Source organism: Egretta garzetta, unplaced genomic scaffold, assembly GCF_000687185.1.
Source record: "Egretta garzetta isolate BGI_Z169 unplaced genomic scaffold, ASM68718v1 scaffold34, whole genome shotgun sequence".
NCBI lineage: Eukaryota > Metazoa > Chordata > Aves > Pelecaniformes > Ardeidae > Egretta > Egretta garzetta.
This window is the reverse complement of record NW_009259586.1, coordinates 2,875,886-2,896,846: the sequence shown is the minus strand read 5'-3', so window position 1 is coordinate 2,896,846 and position 20,961 is coordinate 2,875,886. Positions and strand designations below refer to the sequence as shown.

Here is a 20,961-nt window from a genome sequence, read left to right as displayed (position 1 = left end):
CTTTTCCTTAGGCGCTTTGAATCTTGGACACCAGGAAGTTCTGGAGCCTTCTCCTCAGTCATTACATGGTGCTGGAAAATTTGTCATGTGTGATCACAGAAAAGGAAGCTCATTGGAGAAGCTATTTACGAGCGTGCATGTCTGCTCTTTGATTTACAAAAATACCTCAGCTCCTCATTCCTGTTTAAGTACTGAACCTTCACTGAAATCTGTAAGAAGTGCAAAACTAAAACACTAATTAGGAACCTAATTCTTGAAGATGTTGGCCTTGGTCCTGCCTGACCATTACTCTGGGCAAGGGTCACTGGCTCTCTGGACTCTCACAGAGTGAAAGGCTTTCTGCGCCTTGTTTCTTTGGTTTTCCCATTTTTAGTTCCACTGCATTACTGATTCCTTAGTGAGTTTTCATTTCAGGTGTAACACTGGGCATGACTATTGTTTACTTCTACGTGGAAATCAAATCATTGGCCCTTTCAACACGGACTAAATGCCCCAAAAGATTAAAAAAGGTGAAGAGAAAGAATAAAGCAATATGTAATTATCTATCACGTTTCCCTCTACTGCTTTCTAAACAGATAGTAGAAATCATCAATATTTCTATGCTGTGTACAGTTTTGACTTGAAATCACATTCATTTTCTGAACTTACCTTGTCAAGGAAGGTGGGGCGGTCCATGGAAGACTCTTTGGAGATTGGTGGTGGGCGGCAGCCAAGGGGTTTGGTGACCATTCCATTATAGTCGGTCACTCCCATTCCACGCTTGTCCATTTCCACCTTCTTTTCCAGCAGAGCACCTTCACAGAAAAGGGAAATGTTTTGAAAAAGGTGATACAAAGACAGTGAATTAATTGGGTCTTGCTTACAAAAGTAAAGCAAGAAAAAATATACTGTCAAATAAATCTGGGTAAGATCAAACTCCAGAACCATGAATGGTTCCGGTGTTGCTTTAAAGGAAAAAAAAAAATTAGTTACATAGATACTTACTCATGGCCTGATCGAGATTCATATTGTTGCTCTTCAAGGCCTCTTCCGCTGGCTCTCTCTGTCAAAAATATGGATTATATTAAAAGAAAAAGTAATCATGCTTATATGATTTCAAAGCCAACTGAGAAAACAGGTATGTCTCAAATACTGGATTTAATATTTACTCAGCAGCACAAATAATGTCTGTGCACATTTTCTTCTGCTTTTACCAATTCCCACAACAATTCAGTTAGTTTCAGCTTGTCAGGTAAGTACCAGTTCTACAAGGTCAAGTCATACTGTTCTGTTTAAATTTCTTCCTGTTTTCTATGGACAACTTAAATATCACTACGATATGACTTTCTCTCAAAAGCCAGCTACATTGTGATTTCGCCTGTTTAACAAGAAAAGGGGAATAGGAGTGGAATTATTACTGAAGTTCAAACTAACACCTATTGTTATAAAACTCTGAACTTCAAAAAAAAAAAAATCGATAAATGTCATCACACAAAGTGTATCATCAAGTAATCTCAGATTTCTGAAATTAGAGTAAATGTCTAAATGCAAGTAACAGAACTACTTCCCAGCCTGAAGAAGAGACTGAAGATCTTGTTGTAGCTACAGTCTACTACTAGCTACAAAAGCTAAGCCACAGGCGTGCTATCTATGAACGCTACTCACAGGGAAGCCCATGTCTGTGAGCTGTTTTATCAGGCGGTTCATGATCCAGGCCTCATCTTGCTTGCTAGATGTCTTCATGCCCTTAGTAAATAAACGGGAGATTCCATTAGTGGTCTGGTTCTCGTATTCATACTAGTGAGACGTACATAAAATACATGTTAAGTTTTTCTTATTAATAACACATGCTACTGAAAGGTGTATTAGTACATTAATTTAGAAAGTAGTGAAGAACCCTCCGAACAACATAACTACGATTCTCTTCCCCCACAAAGAGTACAAATTTTATCTCAGCTGAATGTTCAGTGTACTATTTAGTATTTGATTTGCCGACCACTGAATTAAAGCCACCTTTGAATTTACATATTTCATTTGAATCCTTGGCAGAAAAAAATAATGAAATCAAAGATTCTGAAATAGTACAACACTTCCTGAAAAACATTCCCAAAAACGAATTTGCAACCTTGAAGTTAAGAATGTTACTCAGTGTATTTTCTTAAAAACAAACAAGAGCGTCTAGATAAACACCTTTAAAAGATCTCTGTGCAGCTTTTCTATCACAAAATCCTTAAGAAGTCTCTTCCTTTCAGTTCTCCAGAAAGTACCAAGGGACAAGCGTGGATTTGTTTTGGGCTGCGGACAGTACAAGAAACAACCATACTTGATCAAATCACTGGCCTAACTGTTGGCTAATGGAATAACAAACAAACTGGCTAAATGCATTCCCAATTCCTTTAAGTTACAGCCTGGCCTTGTCCTGAAATAAAGACTGTGCAATCGAAAACGTCCTAACATCATTGTTTATGTTCTAGGTTGAGCGCGGCATTAATACAACGTTGCTTTGTTCTCAGACCAGTACACACCTTAAAATTAATCTGTTTGTTCCTCACAAATAGGCATTTTTTGCTGAACCACTTCATCACAAACTACGATTTGCATTTCTACCACAACAGAAAGCATATGAAAACCCCCTTAACACTTTTTCTGTTTCTGTTAATACATTATCTTTTCTTCAGAATACATGGAAACTTATAAAACTTAGAGAAAACAAAAGCAACAACAAAACTCTCGAAGAACCTGACATTTCCCATTTTCCCCTGGAAACAAGGTAGGCTGTACTTGAACCACTGTAGTGGCAAGCTGCGTTTGTGTTCAGGTGTCAGAGGTCTAATTTAAGAGCTCAGGTGTAATACAACAGAAAAATTGTGACAACTCATTCTAGAAATGTTATACTAATTCCATTCTTTCCTAGAGAGTACCTTTATTTTTGTCTTACCTTTTGAAGTCCTTTCTTCGGGGCGTTCCCCCATGAATTACAGGAGGAGCTGCTCTCTTGTGAAGCAGTATTATTCCACATATCTCCTTCTTCATCTTCCCACTGACTAGTACTGAGATTCACTTCATCCCCACCACTGCCCCAGCCTTCTTGCATAGATTTTGAAGCTGGAGGGAAAGGAAAGAGAGAAAAGAAAAATCAGATCCAATTTCCTTTTATGCCATATCCAGTACGCTAACATTTGAGTATTTTCAAGAGATACAGAGGTTCATCAAGTAGCTTAATTGGCATTAAATGATAAGGACTCCTTCTTTGAAGCTAGCAAAAAAGAAAAGTTCTCTAAATACTTTATAGAAGAAAAAGTCCAGCAACAGCAAGTCTTGCTTCTTCCTGAACAAGTAAGATATGTGGTCATGGTCATTCCAGTCTCCTAGGAACAGGGAACCAAAAGTATGACCACACACTTGTTAAGTGCTATTTTGCTTTCAATGAATCTCACCATTTTAGCTGCCACATTCTTCTGATGAACAAACCCAAACTTCGAGGTCATTGATGGTCAGAAACTCATTCCCATCTCAGAAGAATGGGATCTGAAAGGAGCACATGGGCTGCAGGGGACACTTTACATTAAGTGATGAGGTTGTGTTACCTCATTCCGTTTTATTCTGTTGACTCCATCTGAAGCTGAGATTACTCATTTTAAGATCTCTCACTCCTCTGTGTAGGCTTTCTGGGCCTTCTATCTCTCAGTATTTTGCAGGAGTGAAGCTTAAAGACTACTACAGCCAAAACAGAAGTCTAAAAGAAGCACTGTAGCCATCATGGCATTTAGAGATGGAGGATTTTTATTAAATAACATTAGTTGGGAATTGTGAAGTAGTTCAGGGTGTTCCTGAACCTGCGAACATTTTTAACAGCTGAAGAATATACCCACTCCCTCCGTTTAGCAGAACAGAGAAGCTATGACTAGTCATTCTCAAGTGCTTCTTTTCCTACCAAAATCAATCCTATCTTGACTGAGCTCAGTTGCTTCTCATCTCAATACAGGTTTCTTTCAGGCAGTGATGGATAAGTACTGTTACACATTCTTCCGCAATTTTGGAGTTTCCTGCATCTCTACAATTTATACTATACTGCTGTCAAAATACACAACAATGCTCTAAGGAATACCTTTAAATATACTGGATTGATGCAGTATTCGTATTTTTATATGAACTTTGTATCTGGAATATCAACATTTTGAGACAGCTAGTGGAGTTTTAAGAATAAAATTACAATTTAAATGCACAGAAGACCAGAAGAAGTGCTGCTTAAAAATACTGGCAGAGGCAACCACACTTGGCATCTTTCCCCCAGCCTCTTATGACAGCAACATCCATGCACGTACCTGGTTTGCACAGTGCTGGGGCAGCAGCTGGAGCATTTGTTCTTCCGTATGTCCCTGCCGACTCAGCAGGATTATCTCCCCACCCTGTACCACTGCTGGGGGGCTTCCCCCACGCTGAAGTGCCATTATCAACTGCAGCAGAAGGGGATGACGGCTCTCCCCAAGAAGCTTCGGTCTTTGTGTGGACAGTAGGCATTTCTCCCCAGCCTGCTGAAGCAAGGGGAAGGAGAGAAGGACAGTGACAAGAGGAAAGGTTTCTTTTGTCAATAATTTCAAAGATGGACATTTTATTGAAGTGTTTGTCTGGAAAGAGTATGAACCACTAAGTAGATGCAGTGATTCTAATTAAGCATATTAAAAAAAATCCCTTTGATTTGGTCTCAAAAGTCTTGTTCTTAATTGACTACTAATGCCAAGTTGTCAAGATGGAGTATTTGTCAACACAGCCAGGGGCGGTCAGGCTGCTGACGGAGAGCCAGACCTGGGCCCCAGGGAGCCGCGGCTTCTGATGCGACTTCTCAGCGCCGACCGCAAGCAGCAGTGTGAGCATTCAGGGGACCAGGACCCCACCCTCAGTTGGGCCTTGCTTCACTGAAAGATTTTAAGCTATTTTAAATCCTCTTAACTATTTACAAATTACCAAGTATCTTTTCTCATGCCCTGTAAGATGATATTTGTTTGTTACCACTTTCAACGCAGATTATATGTTTTGTATGTGTTTCTTAAAGCTTTTATTACAGTTCGTGGTTGACTCTGTTCCCTACATACCCCTTCACCACTGAGCCCAATAATAAATATGATTTTTCAGAACTAGACAATACTGCAGTTAGAATCTATAGTCAAATCATGAGGAACAGCAGGTAGAAGTCACTGTTTTCCTACAGAGCATTATTGTAACTCATTGAAAGATTTAAGAAATGGCCTTAGTCTGGCTTGGCTTGAATGTAATGCATTGAAATCCATATGACACCTATTTTAGCACTGAAGTTGAACGTACCAGGAATGGCCATATAGCTTCTGAGTCCTAAAGAGCAACACTGACCAACACAGCAAATTCACCATTACCTCTTAAAAAATTTTTTTCTGAAGAGACAGATTTGGATCATAGATGGAGTTCAAGGTACTTCTTAAAAATATACAAAAGTAACAGGTACATAACAGGCAGGAAAACAAAGGTTTGACATATACCTGATATTAACCTATTTTTCTACAATTACACAAAAAGCACTCCATTACACAAAAAGCACTCCATTACACAAAAAGCACTCCATTATGCGACAACCAAGACCTCAACGAGTATTGCAGAATTCAGTCTGCTTAAAACTTCTACTGTTTGTTAATTAGGCTGCTAATTCAGGAACTTGTTCTCTTTTCATTGGAGATGAATATTATTAAGTCTGGGTATTTTAATTCCATCAACTATTGCCCTGCCAAATCTGTAACTTCTGGCAGCTCACAACATGCAACCAGATCCAGTAAGAAAGAAACCTGGGTTTGCTACTACCCAAAAAAGAGCGCCATTTCTGGTTTCAGCCAATTTTCATAATTTAAGGACTAGATGCCTACTTTGCTGCAGCACTATTCCTTTTTTTTTCTCCCCAATGCTATCTGTAAAAATATTCTGGAAAGGTTTCAAAGAGCAGAAACGTAACATTTTCTACACAAACTGACACCTAGAGTAGGCAGACAATGGCAAGGAAGTCGCCATAAAAGAACTTTATTTAAGAGTACCTTGAAATACGTTAAACTAACTAAGCAATAAGGGTTTCCTTGAGCACCAAGCCTTTGCAGAACATACAGATTTCAACAGAATTTCTGGGCAGCAACAGACATCGCCAATAACAACTCAAACACTGGCTAGCATAGGAAAAAAATGCCTTTCAAATTCAGGCTCATTTCTGTCATTGGCTCTTTCAGCCATTCAGGCTCATGTCTGTCTGTCCCCTGCTCCAGTGTTACCGTATTACATATTTATTTTAGGCTCTATTTCTTAAAGCAACTGCAGCTCTCTCGGATACTGATAAAAGTGCATATGACAAAACATAGCCAAACTAAGCCTACGTGTTCAGGAACACAGAGCTTAATAAAGCTCCTTCACTACCAGCAAGATTCATTGTGTTTTAAAATGTACTCCTGAAATAACCCAAAATTTCACTGTTTCATTAAATTGATTTCCATTTGAAACAAAAATACTGTGTTCTAAGCTCTATCAACGTATCTTAAATTTCTGGTTATTTTAAAGTGTGCATAGAAGACAAACTCGCAGAGACACACACACACATATATATAAACAAACCTCTACTTAACAGGAGAACTTCCTTGGCGTTGCCCCTAAAATACTTATTCAAGCTTTCTGCTGTATCTTTAAACCAACTTTATTTAAGGAACACTTTATTTGAATTTCTGCCTCACTACTCAGGAGGCAACCCTGTCAGACAACTGCTTGTATTTAATCATATTGGCATCTGAAAAAGATTAACGGCAGGCAAATGAAACAGAAAACAAAACATCTCTAAAGCACCACGTAGAATACAAATAGAGAGGGCAGAATACGAGTACTTCCCTGAGTTCATGGAACCAATGGAAACTAATTCCATTTACGAAATCAACCTTAAAAGACAATTCATATATTGAAAAGGCAAAGTGTGCGAGGTTGTAGAATAAAAACTCAAAGAGCAACAGAAGGACTGGTTCTTTTAAGTTCAACAGTGTTGCTTAAAGACCACAGATGTGTAATGTCCACGTTATTTTGAGTTAAGTGCTTTAAATGCGCTGAGCAGTAAATAATACAGGATTAAAAATAATGAGGGAGCCAGCCTTTAGTAAAAGAGAATACTTGCAAGTACATAAAAGCAAACAAAATGCATAAACTAAAAGTTCTTAAACCTATCTTAACAGATCAGATTAAGTGCAGGAAATTTGTAAATAAAACCCGAAGGCTGCTGGAGAAATAACTTGTGCACTGCAAAAATGAACCTGCATGTAAATGCCGGAGTAGCTCTCAATTACAAACCCGTTTGCCTCTCTGTGTTGAGTACCCGCTGTCTTAACGTTACTAATTTGCCTTTTCATGACTCCGTATGACTATTTTAGAAACTTAAAAAGGTGAATAAAGTTACATTTTTGAATGAACGATGCAAAATTCCACAGGTGAAAAATGGAATTTCCTTCATATTCTTCAAAGGGCTCTTTTTTAAACAATGTTTTTTCTCAATTTTTAAAATGACCCAGTATATGCTTCATACTTGAAACAGCCACAGGTGGAGCATTAGTTCAAAGAGCCTGCAGTCCCTGCGGCAGCGCGATGCTTTCCAGTGCCATCGCAGACCCTGCAATAAAGGCAGCTGACAAACGGCGTTACAGTGGCTCAAATGAACGCAAGAAGCTGCTTCCAAGTTCCCTTACGCAGCTGTTTGGAAGGAAAACACCTTCACACTGGTCTCAAAATCTGAACCTGCCTAACATTTCCAAAAATTCTGCTCAGAGAAAACTTTAAGTTTTCTTTATGAAATAACACCCTTATAGGCTTTCCTAAGAAAAAGCTTCACACCTTAAGTAACACCCAGATCTGCAGGAACGATGTTTTGCAACAGAATAAGCTCCATTAAAGGGTTCTTTGGCAAGAAAGTGAGGTTTTAATCCTGAAGTTTTTAAACACTGTTAGAATTACAAGAAACAAAAAGATCACAGAGACTAAGAAACATGGACACATTGGCAGAGCTTTGTTTTATAGAAATAAACCCGTAATTAACATTGGGCCACAGCCAATAGGAAATCCTCAAGGGAAAGTGCAATGTTAACTAAGCTGTGGCAGGATGCAGTTGTTTTCCCTCAAAATAACCCTATAGCCATTTGGATGGCAGAAACTGTTTTCCTTGAAGCTGTTTGGTCTGTGATAAATACCAGAGTGTATGACTACAATACAGGCAAAGCAACATATTAGAACCTTATGTAGACGAGAAAGGAAAAAAATTAGGTAGATAAATGAGATTGTTTACTGCATAGTCACTAGGTAATCTGCTAATAATAGAAAAGAAATAAGCTATAGGAGAGCGTGTGTGTAAAGGGGAGGTTTACATACATTTTTAAGAGTCACCTGTAACCCTTAACCTTTCAGGGCTTCATTTTCTGAAAGGTATTCCAGTTCACATGGTGGAGCTCCATGCCTTCTTGTACTGCTCAGCACTAGGGAAGCTCTTACTTGGCTTTCAACCTCGTGTGAAAATAGAGGGCAGGTTCCTCAGCATCACCTGGCTGTTCTGGGGGAACGGGGCAGGGCTGAGCACCCGTAACAGGATTTTAGGGTTTTGCACACGAGCATCCTTAAAGGAGCTCAAAACTGATCTGGTTTCAAATCCACTCAGATGAAAGTTCAAAGTAAGTAAAACGCATCACTTGCATTCTCTGTTGCACATAAATTACACGCTAGGAATGACACCTAAGTCGCCACTGAGACAACGGCGCTGGATTATAAAATGAATAGAGAGATGCTCAGAGCTTTCAGAATTTAGACCTGGTTCAGATTTTTAAAACTTAAGCTCCTTACTCTCTAGGAACCACAAAGACCTTAATCTTCAACCTAAAATCTCCGTAGGGAAGCCTACATTATCTTTTGTTGTTTCTGCTCTCAGCTGGAGGACGGGCGGCTGGAACCCTGCCAAGCTCTACCTCCCTAATGGGAACAGGAAAGCATCGAGCCCACTCCTCAGCAGTTGGAGGAAGGATCTGGTGCTGTTCGGGATCCAGAAATCTCTTTTAGTCATCCCTGTTTGCAAAACCTTTTCTCACTTCTTATTCCCCTTGTTGCAAGATTTGAAAATGCTAGTAAGGATTACGCACGAGTAATTTAGATAAAAATTGAATCTAAATCAAAACCCCTAGCTTCCCACTCATCTTTCTAAATAACTCACCAGTGGTTTGGGAGCAAGCTCCTATAACCAGAAGGGACTATGTTTATCATGTTATCTATCCTCCCCCCCTTTTTTTTTTCCAATAGAAGAAGAACCCCCTTAAAGCATTATCCATTTTCATCAAGTGTGTACCAACATCTGCTTCCCATCAACAGCTTTTAAGTTCTGTAATCAAAGAATTCTGAGAACTTCTGGGGATGGGTGACAACTTGAATAACAAGACTGTAACTTGGCCTCCATTTCTAAACTAACGCAGTATAAACCTAAAACTCGAAAGGGACTGCTGCTCCTTTGTGAACAGTTAACTAGTGCTGTACAGCAAAATTAAAATCCACTTCTCGGCTTTCAGGGTGTGTGACTGCCATCCTACAGCTACGCCAGACTTCCCTGCTTACACAGGGACAGAATCCATGATTCAGGATATTCCCTGAATAACAGGGAATCATAACAATGATTGGCAAAGCACATCATGACCCATGCAGCAGACAAAATGCCAGTGGTAACTACTTAGTTCAAGTGTTGTAAGATTTTAGATGAGCACTTAACCTGTGCCCTATGGCACGGCCTTTAATTGCACAATCATGTTCTGCATGGAAATATTGTACACAGAAAACTGTTGTAGGATGAAATTTGGTTCTGGAGAACAGAACTCTCCTGGCTATAGGATTCCTGCCTCCCGTACTGTTGAGGCTGGAAATGCATAGCCAACGGGACAGGGAAGCAGAGTAGGGAAAAATAAGGTTAAACAGCAGGACGACAAACTGCAAGCCCACGTCTGTGTCGGAGGAAAGCCGCTCATGATCTGCCTCTCATCCTGTAGCTGTCCCAGATGGGACGAGATTTGTAGATGTTTCAAGTCTGTGCCGATTGCCACAAAGACCAACAGGATATTGCTTTACAGCTGCCACAGGCTACGCGCAGGCTTAAAAATAGGTCTTCTGCACTTTGAATGGGGGAACTAATAGGATCATTTTAAATGACAGGTTTTGCTCTCTCTGTGTAAGGTAAGCAGGCAAGTAGCCCCTCTCAGGCACCGATAAAAATGGGCATAACACAGAAAGACACAGGGGACTGCTCCGAGCTTCCATTTGCAGATTAAACAATAATCCTTCAAAATATTTCCATGTACAGCCTTTATAGCTGTACCTACATATACAACTGTAACCGTATGGAAGCAAAAATACACAACAAAAGGCCTTATGCCCTCAAAAACTTGATCTAAATTTTAATATCAGAACTGTGTGATAAATTGCCTTCACTATCACTCAGTTCATCCTCTTCCTTGCATGCACTGTCTTACGTATATTCTGAGAGTTAGCTTTGCTTTAGCATCTTAGACTCCTTCTAATGAACATCTTTGCAAGATGCACAATGCTGTCATTTTAACCCAGCCACGTGGTAGCTTGAGTGAATGGTTACAAATTAATAAACAGTTCCCTGACTGCATAAACATATTACTTCAAAGAAACCCATCTTCAGAGGAATCACTGTAGATTAACACCAGTTTTTAAATTCCATTTTCAAAATCTGAAGGCCTTGGAACAGTAATGTTTTCCTCTGCGCCGTGTTAGGCTGTTTAAGTAGCATTAACAATACATCGCTGCATAGGAACAGTTTTACAAGCACGGATGTAATCATCCAAAAGTCAGCTCAACAGGAAAAAAAAAAGAAAAAAAAAGAATAAAAAAAGAAAAAAAAAAAGAAAAAACCCACCCAAACCCCCACTTCCGTATCTCCACTACAATTCAGAAATTGGAATTGCCAGTTTCATGGGTAAAGTTTTAAGTATGGATGAAATATATTTAAGGTAAACTAATTCTAGATCATGCATGTTGGACTGACCAAGTACAAACCTATTTAAAGATTTCTTCTTCTAGAGCACATTATTTTATTAAACTAGACACTCGACTGTTAAAATATTTGACCAGTGTACAGAACATGAGACTATTTTTACACAGTAAGTTTGAATTATTTCAAAAAATCAAAGAGAAAATGATAGAAATAAGAGAAGTACAACAAATCCCACTTGGAGAAAAATGTCGTTAAAAAGTCACTATTTAGCCATGACCAAGACGAAACAAAAACTTGAGAGACAAAAATCAGATGAAAACTTTCAAAGAGTGTTGCAAGATCAGATTTGAAAAGTCTGTGGTCATGACATAGAGCAGGGCTGCTATAACTTTTATTTAAATACCTCCCCCCAAGCATTTTCCCCCCCTATTTTTATTTCTTGCTGCTTGTCTACAACAGTACCTTGTCCTTGATTAGAAAAATTCCTCGATGCCTAAAAACTTGTCTTTGGAACACAGCTGAAGTTAAAATAACTTTTCCCAGCCACCCTGAATATTAACATCTTTAACCAATCCAGCTTTACAAGAATCACATAAAAGTCCAGGATACTACCCGTGCTCGAGACCTGAAGTATGGAAGAGAACCGTTCCTTCATAAAAGACAACAAACGGGAGACAGAGACACAGCAGCAGCCTAGATTCGTGCAACCGTTCAAAAACATCTGTTGCCAAGAGCTATGGTTTGCAGAAAAGAAACAGATGCGTACTGTCGAAACGAGAACAAAGACTGAGCAACGGCAACAGAAGAGAAAAAAGGCTTGCAAAAGGCCCCCAAACTTGCAAATGGTTGAATTAAAAGAAGGTGCTGTGTAACTGTGGAAGAGGTGACAAAATAAATACGGATCAACAATCTGAGGACCCAGCGCATTATTAGCCAGATATTGTTTCAAGCCTTTCTTGCGTTCACTTGGACTTCGGAAGCTTGTGTGTCAGGTTCCACAAGTTCCGTCCTTAAGAAGTTACCACTGCTTCAGAGTAAACGAATGAACTTATTCTGTGACATAAATACAGCATTTCTATATTTAAAGTGTAACTACACACTGACCAGGCCATTGGGTAATCGGTACTGGTATAACGTCTCTTATAAAAATATTTTCATACCTGGACCAAGCAGCGGGGACCGGTTCGGCTGGGCACTTGACTGGTGCGATGGCTGAGGTTCAACCATATTTGTGTTGATAATGGTGCTAGTGGTGGTGGTATTGGTTGTGGTACTGCTCTGAATTATAGGATTATTTCTATCCCACATGTTTACAGTCTTGTTGTTGTTGTAATTTGGGTCGCCCCAAGCTGAGGTACCATCATCGATTTCCATCTTGCGGCGAATGGACGGTGGAGATGGCTCTTCCCAGCCAGTTGCCTCACAGTTCTCTTTTTGTTTGGCTGGCACTGGCCCACCAACCCACCCTGACCCCGTCTGTTTTACAGAAGCAGCTCCTCCCCAGTTACTCACATTGTTGTCCTGGGGTTTATTAGCCCAATTTTGTTGGGGGCCTGGCTTTAAAGATTCCCCCCAACTTGTACCTGTATTAGCCTTGCTGTTTGTGCCATTTCCCCAACCACTGGTCCCAGACCTTGTGGAATCATTCCAACCAGACCCTGATCTATTGTCAGAATCCCATCCAGATCCATTCTTCTTCCCATCACCCAAGTGTCCAGGAACAGATGATGAATCTGTCCAGTCTCCACCTCCTGACGTCCAGCTTGGATTTGATTTCTGTCCATCTCCCCAGTTTTGAGATTTGGGTTTCTGAGGTTCACCCCAGGTAGGTGATTTGTCCTCCTGATTTGCGGTCCCACTCCAAGCGTGGCCGCTTTTGGCAGCAGCAGCATTATTAACAGTAGTAGAGCTTGCTGACTCTCCCCACCCCCCTGGGCCATTTGGTGCTTTGTTGTTATTGTCTCCCCAACCTGTATTTGTTGGAACAGCTGCCGGTGGAGAGTTGACCCACCCAGATACTGAAGAGGTATTTGTACTGTTCATGATGGACCCATCGTTCTTCCCCCCTGAGTTTGAAGATTGAGTAGCTGCACAACCCCAGGCCTCTGTTCCATTGTCATTCTTTCGTTCAGACCTTGGGGACTCTTCAAATTCCCAGGCAGTGTTTTGCTTTACGGGGGTCTGTCCCCACCCCGTATTGGACAGGACCCTGGGGTCAAGGTCATTTCTTGGCAACTGAACTTGCCCTTGGTCTATCATCCCTTTGTCTCTCCTCCTGCCCTCTCCAGCCCCCTCCCTCCCAGTACTGCCCTCGTTTTGACTGCCACCGCTGTCGTTACTTCCTTCACTAGCTGTGGTGCCAGATGCTGCAGCTTTGGCCCAAGAGTTCATTTGTTCATTGCTCTGCTGCATGGCAGGATTCGGACTGGTAACACTAGAGCTGTCCCACCCTGTTGATCCTTTCCCATTGATGTCGCTATTGGAATGCTGGTTTGGGGGCTTGCCCCATTCACCGTTCACACCGTTACTGGTGTTACGGTTGGGGTGGCCCCAAGCTCCAGAATGCATACTACCAACACCACTGTTGCCACCGCCCCTGCCCCACGCTAGTACCCCAGGACCAGAAGGAGGCCCCGAATCCCACGCGCTCGCTCCATTTCCTTCCTTTTGCACAGCACTGCTGGATCCATTTTGTTTAGCACTTAATGCTGAGTTCACAGTGTCTCCATTCCCCTGACTGAACCCAGAATTGCTGTTTCCTGTGGCAGGATTACCTGGGGACATCCCCCACACTGAACTGCCCATTCCTTCACCACTGCCCCCGCTGACTTGAGAAACTGATGTTCCGTTAGCACCAGGAAGGCCTTGCAGGTGGGGCGGGATGATGGCCCCCATACCAACAGCCATTCCCCAGTTCGGCAGTCCATTTGTCTGCATTGCATTGATAGGGTTTGGTGAAGAGTTCATGGGGTTAGTGTTATTTGGTCCATCAGTGTTAAGGTTCTGAGGTTGTACGCTGAAAGACACATTCTGAGAAGTGGACGTTTGTGGTTCTGTGCTCTCTTGAGGCAGCAAGTTTCCCCAAGCACCTAAGGTGCCTGTTGGGTTCCCATTCTGGTTGCCCATGTTCTGACCTATGGCACTGACTGGACTGCAAATACTGGAAGGGTTGCCTGCTCCCACAGTTCCTTCATGTCCAAGTACAGGCCAGGCAGCTGGATTGGCATTAGGGTTAAGGTTAAGATTAATGCCAGCATTCGAGTTGGAAGCACCCCAGCAGTTCTGACTTCTACCATCTCCCATCATGTTGTCCATCTTTCCATCACCACCACTGGCAGAGCAGTGAGCTAGGCCAGAGCTGGAGCCCGCGGCCACACCCCACACTCTGGCCGAGTTGCCGTTGCCGTTTGCTCCACCAGCTCCAAGGGCACTCTGGTTAGAAGTGCTTTGGACGAGTGCTCCGTTGGCGCCATTATTGCCATTAGTTTTCTTTGTATGTCCAGTGAAGTTGCCTTGGGCACTCCCTGTAGCCATGCTACTGTTCTCTGAGCCACAGTTGGAGGCAGAGTCAGTGTCTGTAGTACATTCTGAGGCAGACTCAGTCTCGGCTCCGGTAATGGAAGGCCACGCTTCCTTGTCAGTCCTGTCTATTATCACTTTATCCCAGCTGCAGTTGCCTTCACTCCTGAAAGCGGGCTGCTGTCCCCAGTGGGAATTCTCATAATGGTCTCCCAATCCACTGTGGCTGAGATCTGAAAGGATCCAATAAGGTTAAAAATGAGTCCACTGTTCAAGCACTGCAAAAGCCCTCTATTAAGTATTAATTTTGCATTGCTAGGTACAACACTGCGTTCTGCTAAAATTTAGAGTGCATTCTCTAACATAATACAATAAAGCACGATGCTCATATTCAGGGTTTTTGTAAATCTGTCAAAATTCTCAATTAAAAATATGGAACAATTCAGTTTTAGAACAGAGCAGCAAAAGTGTTTTGTATCCCTTAGCATACTAGTAAAAATAATAAGCACACGATAAATAAACATAGCAAATACACTAATCTATGTGAAAAAAATCTAAAAAAGCAAATTTGGAAAAACCACAGAAGAATATCTAACAGACTCTTACCATTTATTTTGACTCAATTCTCATTCTTCAGAGAAACACAAAGAAAGAGCATCCCGTTAAAAATTTAAAATGTCTGCCTGCCGTTAGGTATTACATACACACCCACATCACACTCAACACACTAAATTCATACTGCATTTAGGTTTTCAACCCTTCCTGTAAATAAAGGAACAAATACAGCCAGACACCTTTACTATTCAGTATCAATTACACATTTAAACACCACTAAACTTACGTTTTAGCAGAGACCTCAGGTATTTCTAAATAACAGGCAGCTTTGTCAAGAAACTTAGCTCTTATAGGATTTACACGTCATTTAAACATTCTTTTGCACTTGCACATACAGTCCAATTTCTCCCCCAAACCAATGAAAAATCAGTGCTATGTTGTACAGAGACTCGAAGACGGTCTTTTCAGAGCACCTCCCACACGCTCAAACATAAGATGCCAATCCCAAAAATTAAACAAAAGCTCCTGAACATCTCATTTCTTGCCAGGGTACAAAGTTAAACTGGAAGACACAACACTTCTCAAGCTAAGAACTCAGGCTTAGTTCGGGTTTTTGCATCTACTTTCCATCCGATTGCTCTCTGCAACATTTTTAGTACAGATTACTCGTTTTAATTTCTTTTGATGGGAATTTTATAGCAAGTAATTCAGTCTGATCCTATGGATACGTATTAGCAACAGTCTGCAGAACAGCTCCTCTTAACTGGTCTAAATAAGGCAGAAAATTGCATATACGTAAGTTAAAAATTGTAGATGTCAATTATTTTTACTTGCTGTAAATCTGCAAAAATTCTTTTTTATTATTTTAATAAGAAGAATATTTCGTGGGGAAGACGGATGCAGAAATCTCCCAAATAAGCTGTTAACAGTGGATGCTTAATATGCATTAATTTAAATGACAAATATTTTGGTGTGATTAGCTCCTCTAACTGCCTCCAATTAGAGGTGTTCTAATACTACAGAAAAACTGTTAGAAGAATAAAAAAAAGCACCCTCTCTTTGAGAAAGTCTTTGGATTCACACATTTCACCTGTAGCTTTTCAAGAAAGGGGGGCCAGTACTTGGTTGCCTCATGAAGATTTAGCAAGATGAAGAAAGAACACACTAAACCAGGACAGATTGCATCTTGCTTTTTTTTTTTTCATATATATAAATCAATTGAAGCAAAAGTACAAATGTTAGAGGAAAGGAAGGGAAAACAATCTTAGCTCATCACCTGTCTTCTCATGATGCTAGGAAAAGCACCATGCAATGGCTGGAAAGGAAGGCAGCATCATGTTATTCCTGGATAAAGCCAACCGGTTCCATTACAGAGCTAAGGAAGAAGGTTGAAAATGTACCTGATAATCTAGGTTTGCTACACAGGTGTTAAACAGAGACCAGAATCCCAGATAAGGCTTGGAAGAGGAAGGAAGCCTGTGAAAAGACTTTAAAAGGGTCAACAGGGTCAGAAAAATGAGCCAAGCCGCATTCTTAGCAGAGTAGGAATGAACAAAAGAAAAAAGCAGTGGCAGCCCAGGCCAGAAGATAAGAAGTTGAGGCGACCAAGGAATCAGATAAGAGGAGTTATGCGAGATCTTTTTCAACACTGTGGGTGGTGAGATTCAGCACTACATTTCAGACATGACAGAAAGATTTAAAAGTAGCTTGAAATAATTGTTCCAATGAAAAGGTCTTGTCAAAGCTGAAACCTAAGCTACATGTGCAAGTGCCTGGGAGAACGACGGTGCTGCCCAAGGCAAGCGAGAGTGCCTGTGCAGGGCAGGTTTGTGAAGAAGGATCAAGAGCAGTGCAAGACGTCTCAATACTCACAAAAATGGCACAAAGACCGACAAGATGAGATGAAAGGGAGCTGCTTGTTTAATCATTTCTTTCTCTTTGTCCTCTCCCCCAAACATGGTGGTTAAAGTAACGCTCAAGTTTGAGAGCGCTTAGGAGACAGTAAGTAAAGGGAAGGGGTGGGAATGGAAGAGGAATATAACAAAAGAGCGTAGAAAGACTCTTGAGAGTAGGGAGCAAAACGGTTCATTAAATAAGATACCAGGATTTTGAAGAGCAGTCAGAGCAACAAGAAGAAAAAAATTATGAGGGGGAAGAACTATAAAGACCCAGAGATGACCATGTTAAAAGTAGAAAGCGGCCAAGCGCCTCAGCTTGGATAAGCACTCCTACTCCAGACAGTATCACACCAAGCATGTTTGGCTTGCAAGCAGCACACATGCAGCTCAACCCCCTTTGCTTTTCAAGGGTTTACAACTCCGTAATTACCCCCTTTTGGGTACCATCAGCATAGTTCCTTTTGCTGAGATTCCAATTACAACCTCAGCAATAACCACTAACGAATCCAAAAGTGGTTACTTTGATACGGATCACGGGATTTTTTTTTAGGTGACATAAAATACGCTGCTGCTCGAGGGGGCTTGCTAACCTGTGCTGCGCCTCCCCCGCTCTGGAGTCAGCGGCACCACGCTGGTAACCTTTCACAAATCAGATTCACCGCTGGTACATGAAATTCAAAAAAAAAAAAAAAAAAAAAAGAGCAAAACCAGAGATTTGCAATAACTTCATAGTGTCCAAATATTTACTGGAACAATTGGTTCCAACACCAAAGGCTGCTGCTATAAAACTTGTAAGAAACAGGACAGATAAAATAAAGAGAATGAAAAAAAATATATTCACAATATAAACAGAAAGCTGCAAACCTGTGACTTTGCTGCTGGACAGACAGACAGTTTGAGTACAGAACTGATCCTGAAGAGAGGACTTTATATTCTTGTCTCTAGAAGCAAATAACCAAAAGACATCTTTCCGTTTTCTCTAGACTCATTTCTATACATTAAATAACTAGTAATACAGTTCTACTTAATCCATAAGGACTTTAAACATTTGGGAAAAATAATGAAAGCTAAATATTTTATACGATTAAATCTAGCGATCTTTTTGTTTGAGGGTTTTTTTGAACACAGATTTCCAACTTCCATCTTCCAAGTAAACCAACTCTTCATAGAAATTGCGAATATTTTCTTTTGCTTTTCAAAGCTGTTACAAATGAAATGGGAAACCCATTAAAAAATTCTTAAGAATCAGCTCCTCTTTATTTATGCAGAATAAGAAATAAAAGCACTGCAGTCCATCAGAAGCATTTCCATCCTTCCCCTGTGAACTGAGCAAAGATTTTAAACAAAGTATCAGGTATAGGAACCACAGGTATTTTATATTAGCAAATCCTAGCCCTGGAACACGGCAAAGTGAAACTGATTTTTAAATGAATACATTGTGTTTGAAAATCTTAATTATGCATCTTTCATAAAATATGGTTCCCTTGATTAACAACATTTCTTCAGCAATCAGGAAGGAAAAATTAATATCAAGAATAACAGCTCAAATTCGTTTTAAACAAACATACCTTCTGTCAAATTGCAATCATACATGCTACCTGAAAAGCGCACAGCTTTGATCAGCATTACCAATAAGCATGAGAGGTTTGTTTTGGTTTTAAATAATATCCTTAATGGTATGGGAGGAGGCTGCTGGTGTTATTACATGCCGTACCCAACATATTTTACCAACTTCAATTTAGTATTTATTAAAAGTAAAAAGCATTTTTGGCTGTGTTTGATAATGAATATGAATAAGTAGCTGCAAAATGAGTTTAATGTTTACATGGATTACAAATGTAAAGTATGAGTAGACTGAAATGGGAGAAGTTGTTGCATGCATTTTTTCGACAAGCAAAATACTTTGCCCGCACAGGCAGTTTACTCAAAACTTCAATCCTCCTCTGAAAATGTCATTTACAGTAGTATTTCTTTTTGGTTTTATCCAGCCAAGTTAAAAGTAACTGCATCTTCATAACTTCCATTGCTGTAATTAGTTCAAATGCTGCCCAGTAAAATTATGCATCTGAACTATAACATAACATGCAGCTGATTCAGGAACTGAAGTATGAAGAAGGTGCGAAATGGCAAAGCCTGGGATAAACGTCTAATGAAAACCACATCACAAACCAGTTTTGCTCATGCAATTTTAAATCAGATCTAATAGCGACTCCCTCTCTTATTGCCAGTTTTATTTTTCAGTTCACGTTAGGCAGCGTAACAACAACCAGATTCATTGGCTCGTCCTGTCCTGCCCAAAGGACAGATTACAGACGGCGTTGTTCTTTGCTTTGACGTGCAGAAGAGAGAAAAATCCCAAAGGCCAGTGACAGTCCTCCTGGGGATTTTACTTGTCACAGAAAGGTTACTGATTCTGAGTAGAAAGTCAAGGAAAAAGGGCAAATTACTTTCTCCCCCCCAAAGAAACAGTTTTCAATTCAACATGAACAGATCTTTCAAAGGCTATACATTAATTTTTCTGAACCTGAATTAAATAGGAATTGCCAGAAACATTTGAAGTGCTAGGTCAAATGAAGGCTTATTTCAGAAAAGCAAAAGGAAAAATGACACAAGCATCTATTCTGAAGAATGAAATATAATAAAGTAGAAAAGCTGGGAATTGTAGTGCTAGTATTTCAGGTTACCTGCTACATCCAGCTCTGTGCATATGCTGTCTGAGGCTGAAGACAAATTTGAAAACTGTCATCTATTTGAAGCCACTTACGAAGCTAACTTACAACAAGCCTCACAGACGTTAGGAAGCTGAAATCTTAAATAGCGTACACAACGTGGAAATACAGAAAAGAGATGGAAGCATTGAATAAAGCAGCTTTATTTATTTTAAAACTAAACCATAGTTAAGTACACAAGTGGGAAAGCCTGTTATCCAGTTTTAATTTTCTGTACTACGACATTAAAATGTAGTTCCTTTCTTCTGATGCTGAAAGCTTTTAAATGCATTAAGAAAACAAGCACAAATAAACAACATTTTTCATTACTAGTCGAGATTCCACTAAATGCTACCTCTCCAAAACAAAAGCAGCAGTAGAAAACACCAAATAATTGCATTTTTCTGCTCAGTGCAACATATCTTTAGCAAGCAGCTCACTGCGAAGACGCCATTTTATCAAACCTGAAATGCAGCCAAAAGCTTAGGACGCTGTGCTGCTGCTCTCTCTCTGAAATGTTATGTAATAAATTGATTTAACAGAAACAGATGCTATTTTCTCAGGGCTAGGGTTACTTTCTTTTTTTTTTTTGGCTCTAAAAAGGGCTGATGGGTAATAAAAATACCTGAAGAAAGGAGCCGCCCAACCATCCTAGGAGACGCTACATTGTGTGCAGAGCTGTTTCTACTCCTGCATCTACGTTCTCCAGGGCTCTCGGCTTCAATATGTCGGCTGTGTACAGTGTGAGCCTCATCCTGTAGAGCTGCCAAGAAAATCTCTCTGTGCAAGCGTGCGCCCAGACAACCTGCAAGCTCGGTCGGGCCTCGGTCGCACTGGCTATGGAAATGCCCTTTCCACGCACAGCCCTCCTCCCCCTTCCCCTCGCTCCGCTCCTTAACTCTAGGTGAAGGTATCAACAGAGTAGGATTTTTAAGCTTTGATTATCTAATTGCAGCTGACACTAAACCGATCTTCCTTCCTCTTTAAATTCTTTCAACTGTCACAAAACATTTTCACTTCAGGACCCAGCTACAATTAGCACCCTAGCTGCTTTTCTCCTGCTTTTGAAAGTCAGCCAAGAGACGACACGGGCGCTGCCGACCGCCTGCACGGGCAGCAGCTCCTGCTCCTCCTGCCTGGCGTCCTCCTTCCCTGCCCTGGCGACATCTCCTGCTCCAGCCCGGCGTCCTCCCTTGCTCCAGCGACATCTCCTGCTCCTGCCCGGCGTCCTCCTCTCCTGCCCCGATGCCCGGTGTCCTCCTCCCTGCCCCATCGG

The 20,961-nt window shown here is 40.8% G+C and overlaps 1 protein-coding gene across 7 annotated transcripts in view; it reads right to left on the bottom strand.

The window, feature by feature from the left end:
- TNRC6C (trinucleotide repeat containing adaptor 6C) overlaps window positions 1–20,961 on the bottom strand; it is a 90,129-nt gene that overhangs the window by 28,647 nt on the left and 40,521 nt on the right. For 3 of the 7 annotated variants that reach the window (XM_035893334.1, XM_035893336.1, XM_035893339.1), the window contains exons 1-7: window positions 12,166–14,631; window positions 4,305–4,514; window positions 2,918–3,084; window positions 2,170–2,274; window positions 1,645–1,725; window positions 985–1,042; window positions 649–794 (exon numbers count right to left, since the gene is read on the bottom strand). In XM_035893334.1, the coding sequence (XP_035749227.1) occupies window positions 649–794; window positions 985–1,042; window positions 1,645–1,725; window positions 2,170–2,274; window positions 2,918–3,084; window positions 4,305–4,514; window positions 12,166–14,539 (3,141 nt within the window). In that variant the 5' untranslated portion in view covers window positions 14,540–14,631. Of the gene's footprint in view, window positions 1–648; window positions 795–984; window positions 1,043–1,644; window positions 1,726–2,169; window positions 2,275–2,917; window positions 3,085–4,304; window positions 4,515–12,165; window positions 14,758–20,961 lie in introns of those variants that run through there. The other 4 variants (XM_035893333.1, XM_035893332.1, XM_035893335.1 and 1 more) reach the window with 4 other exon arrangements.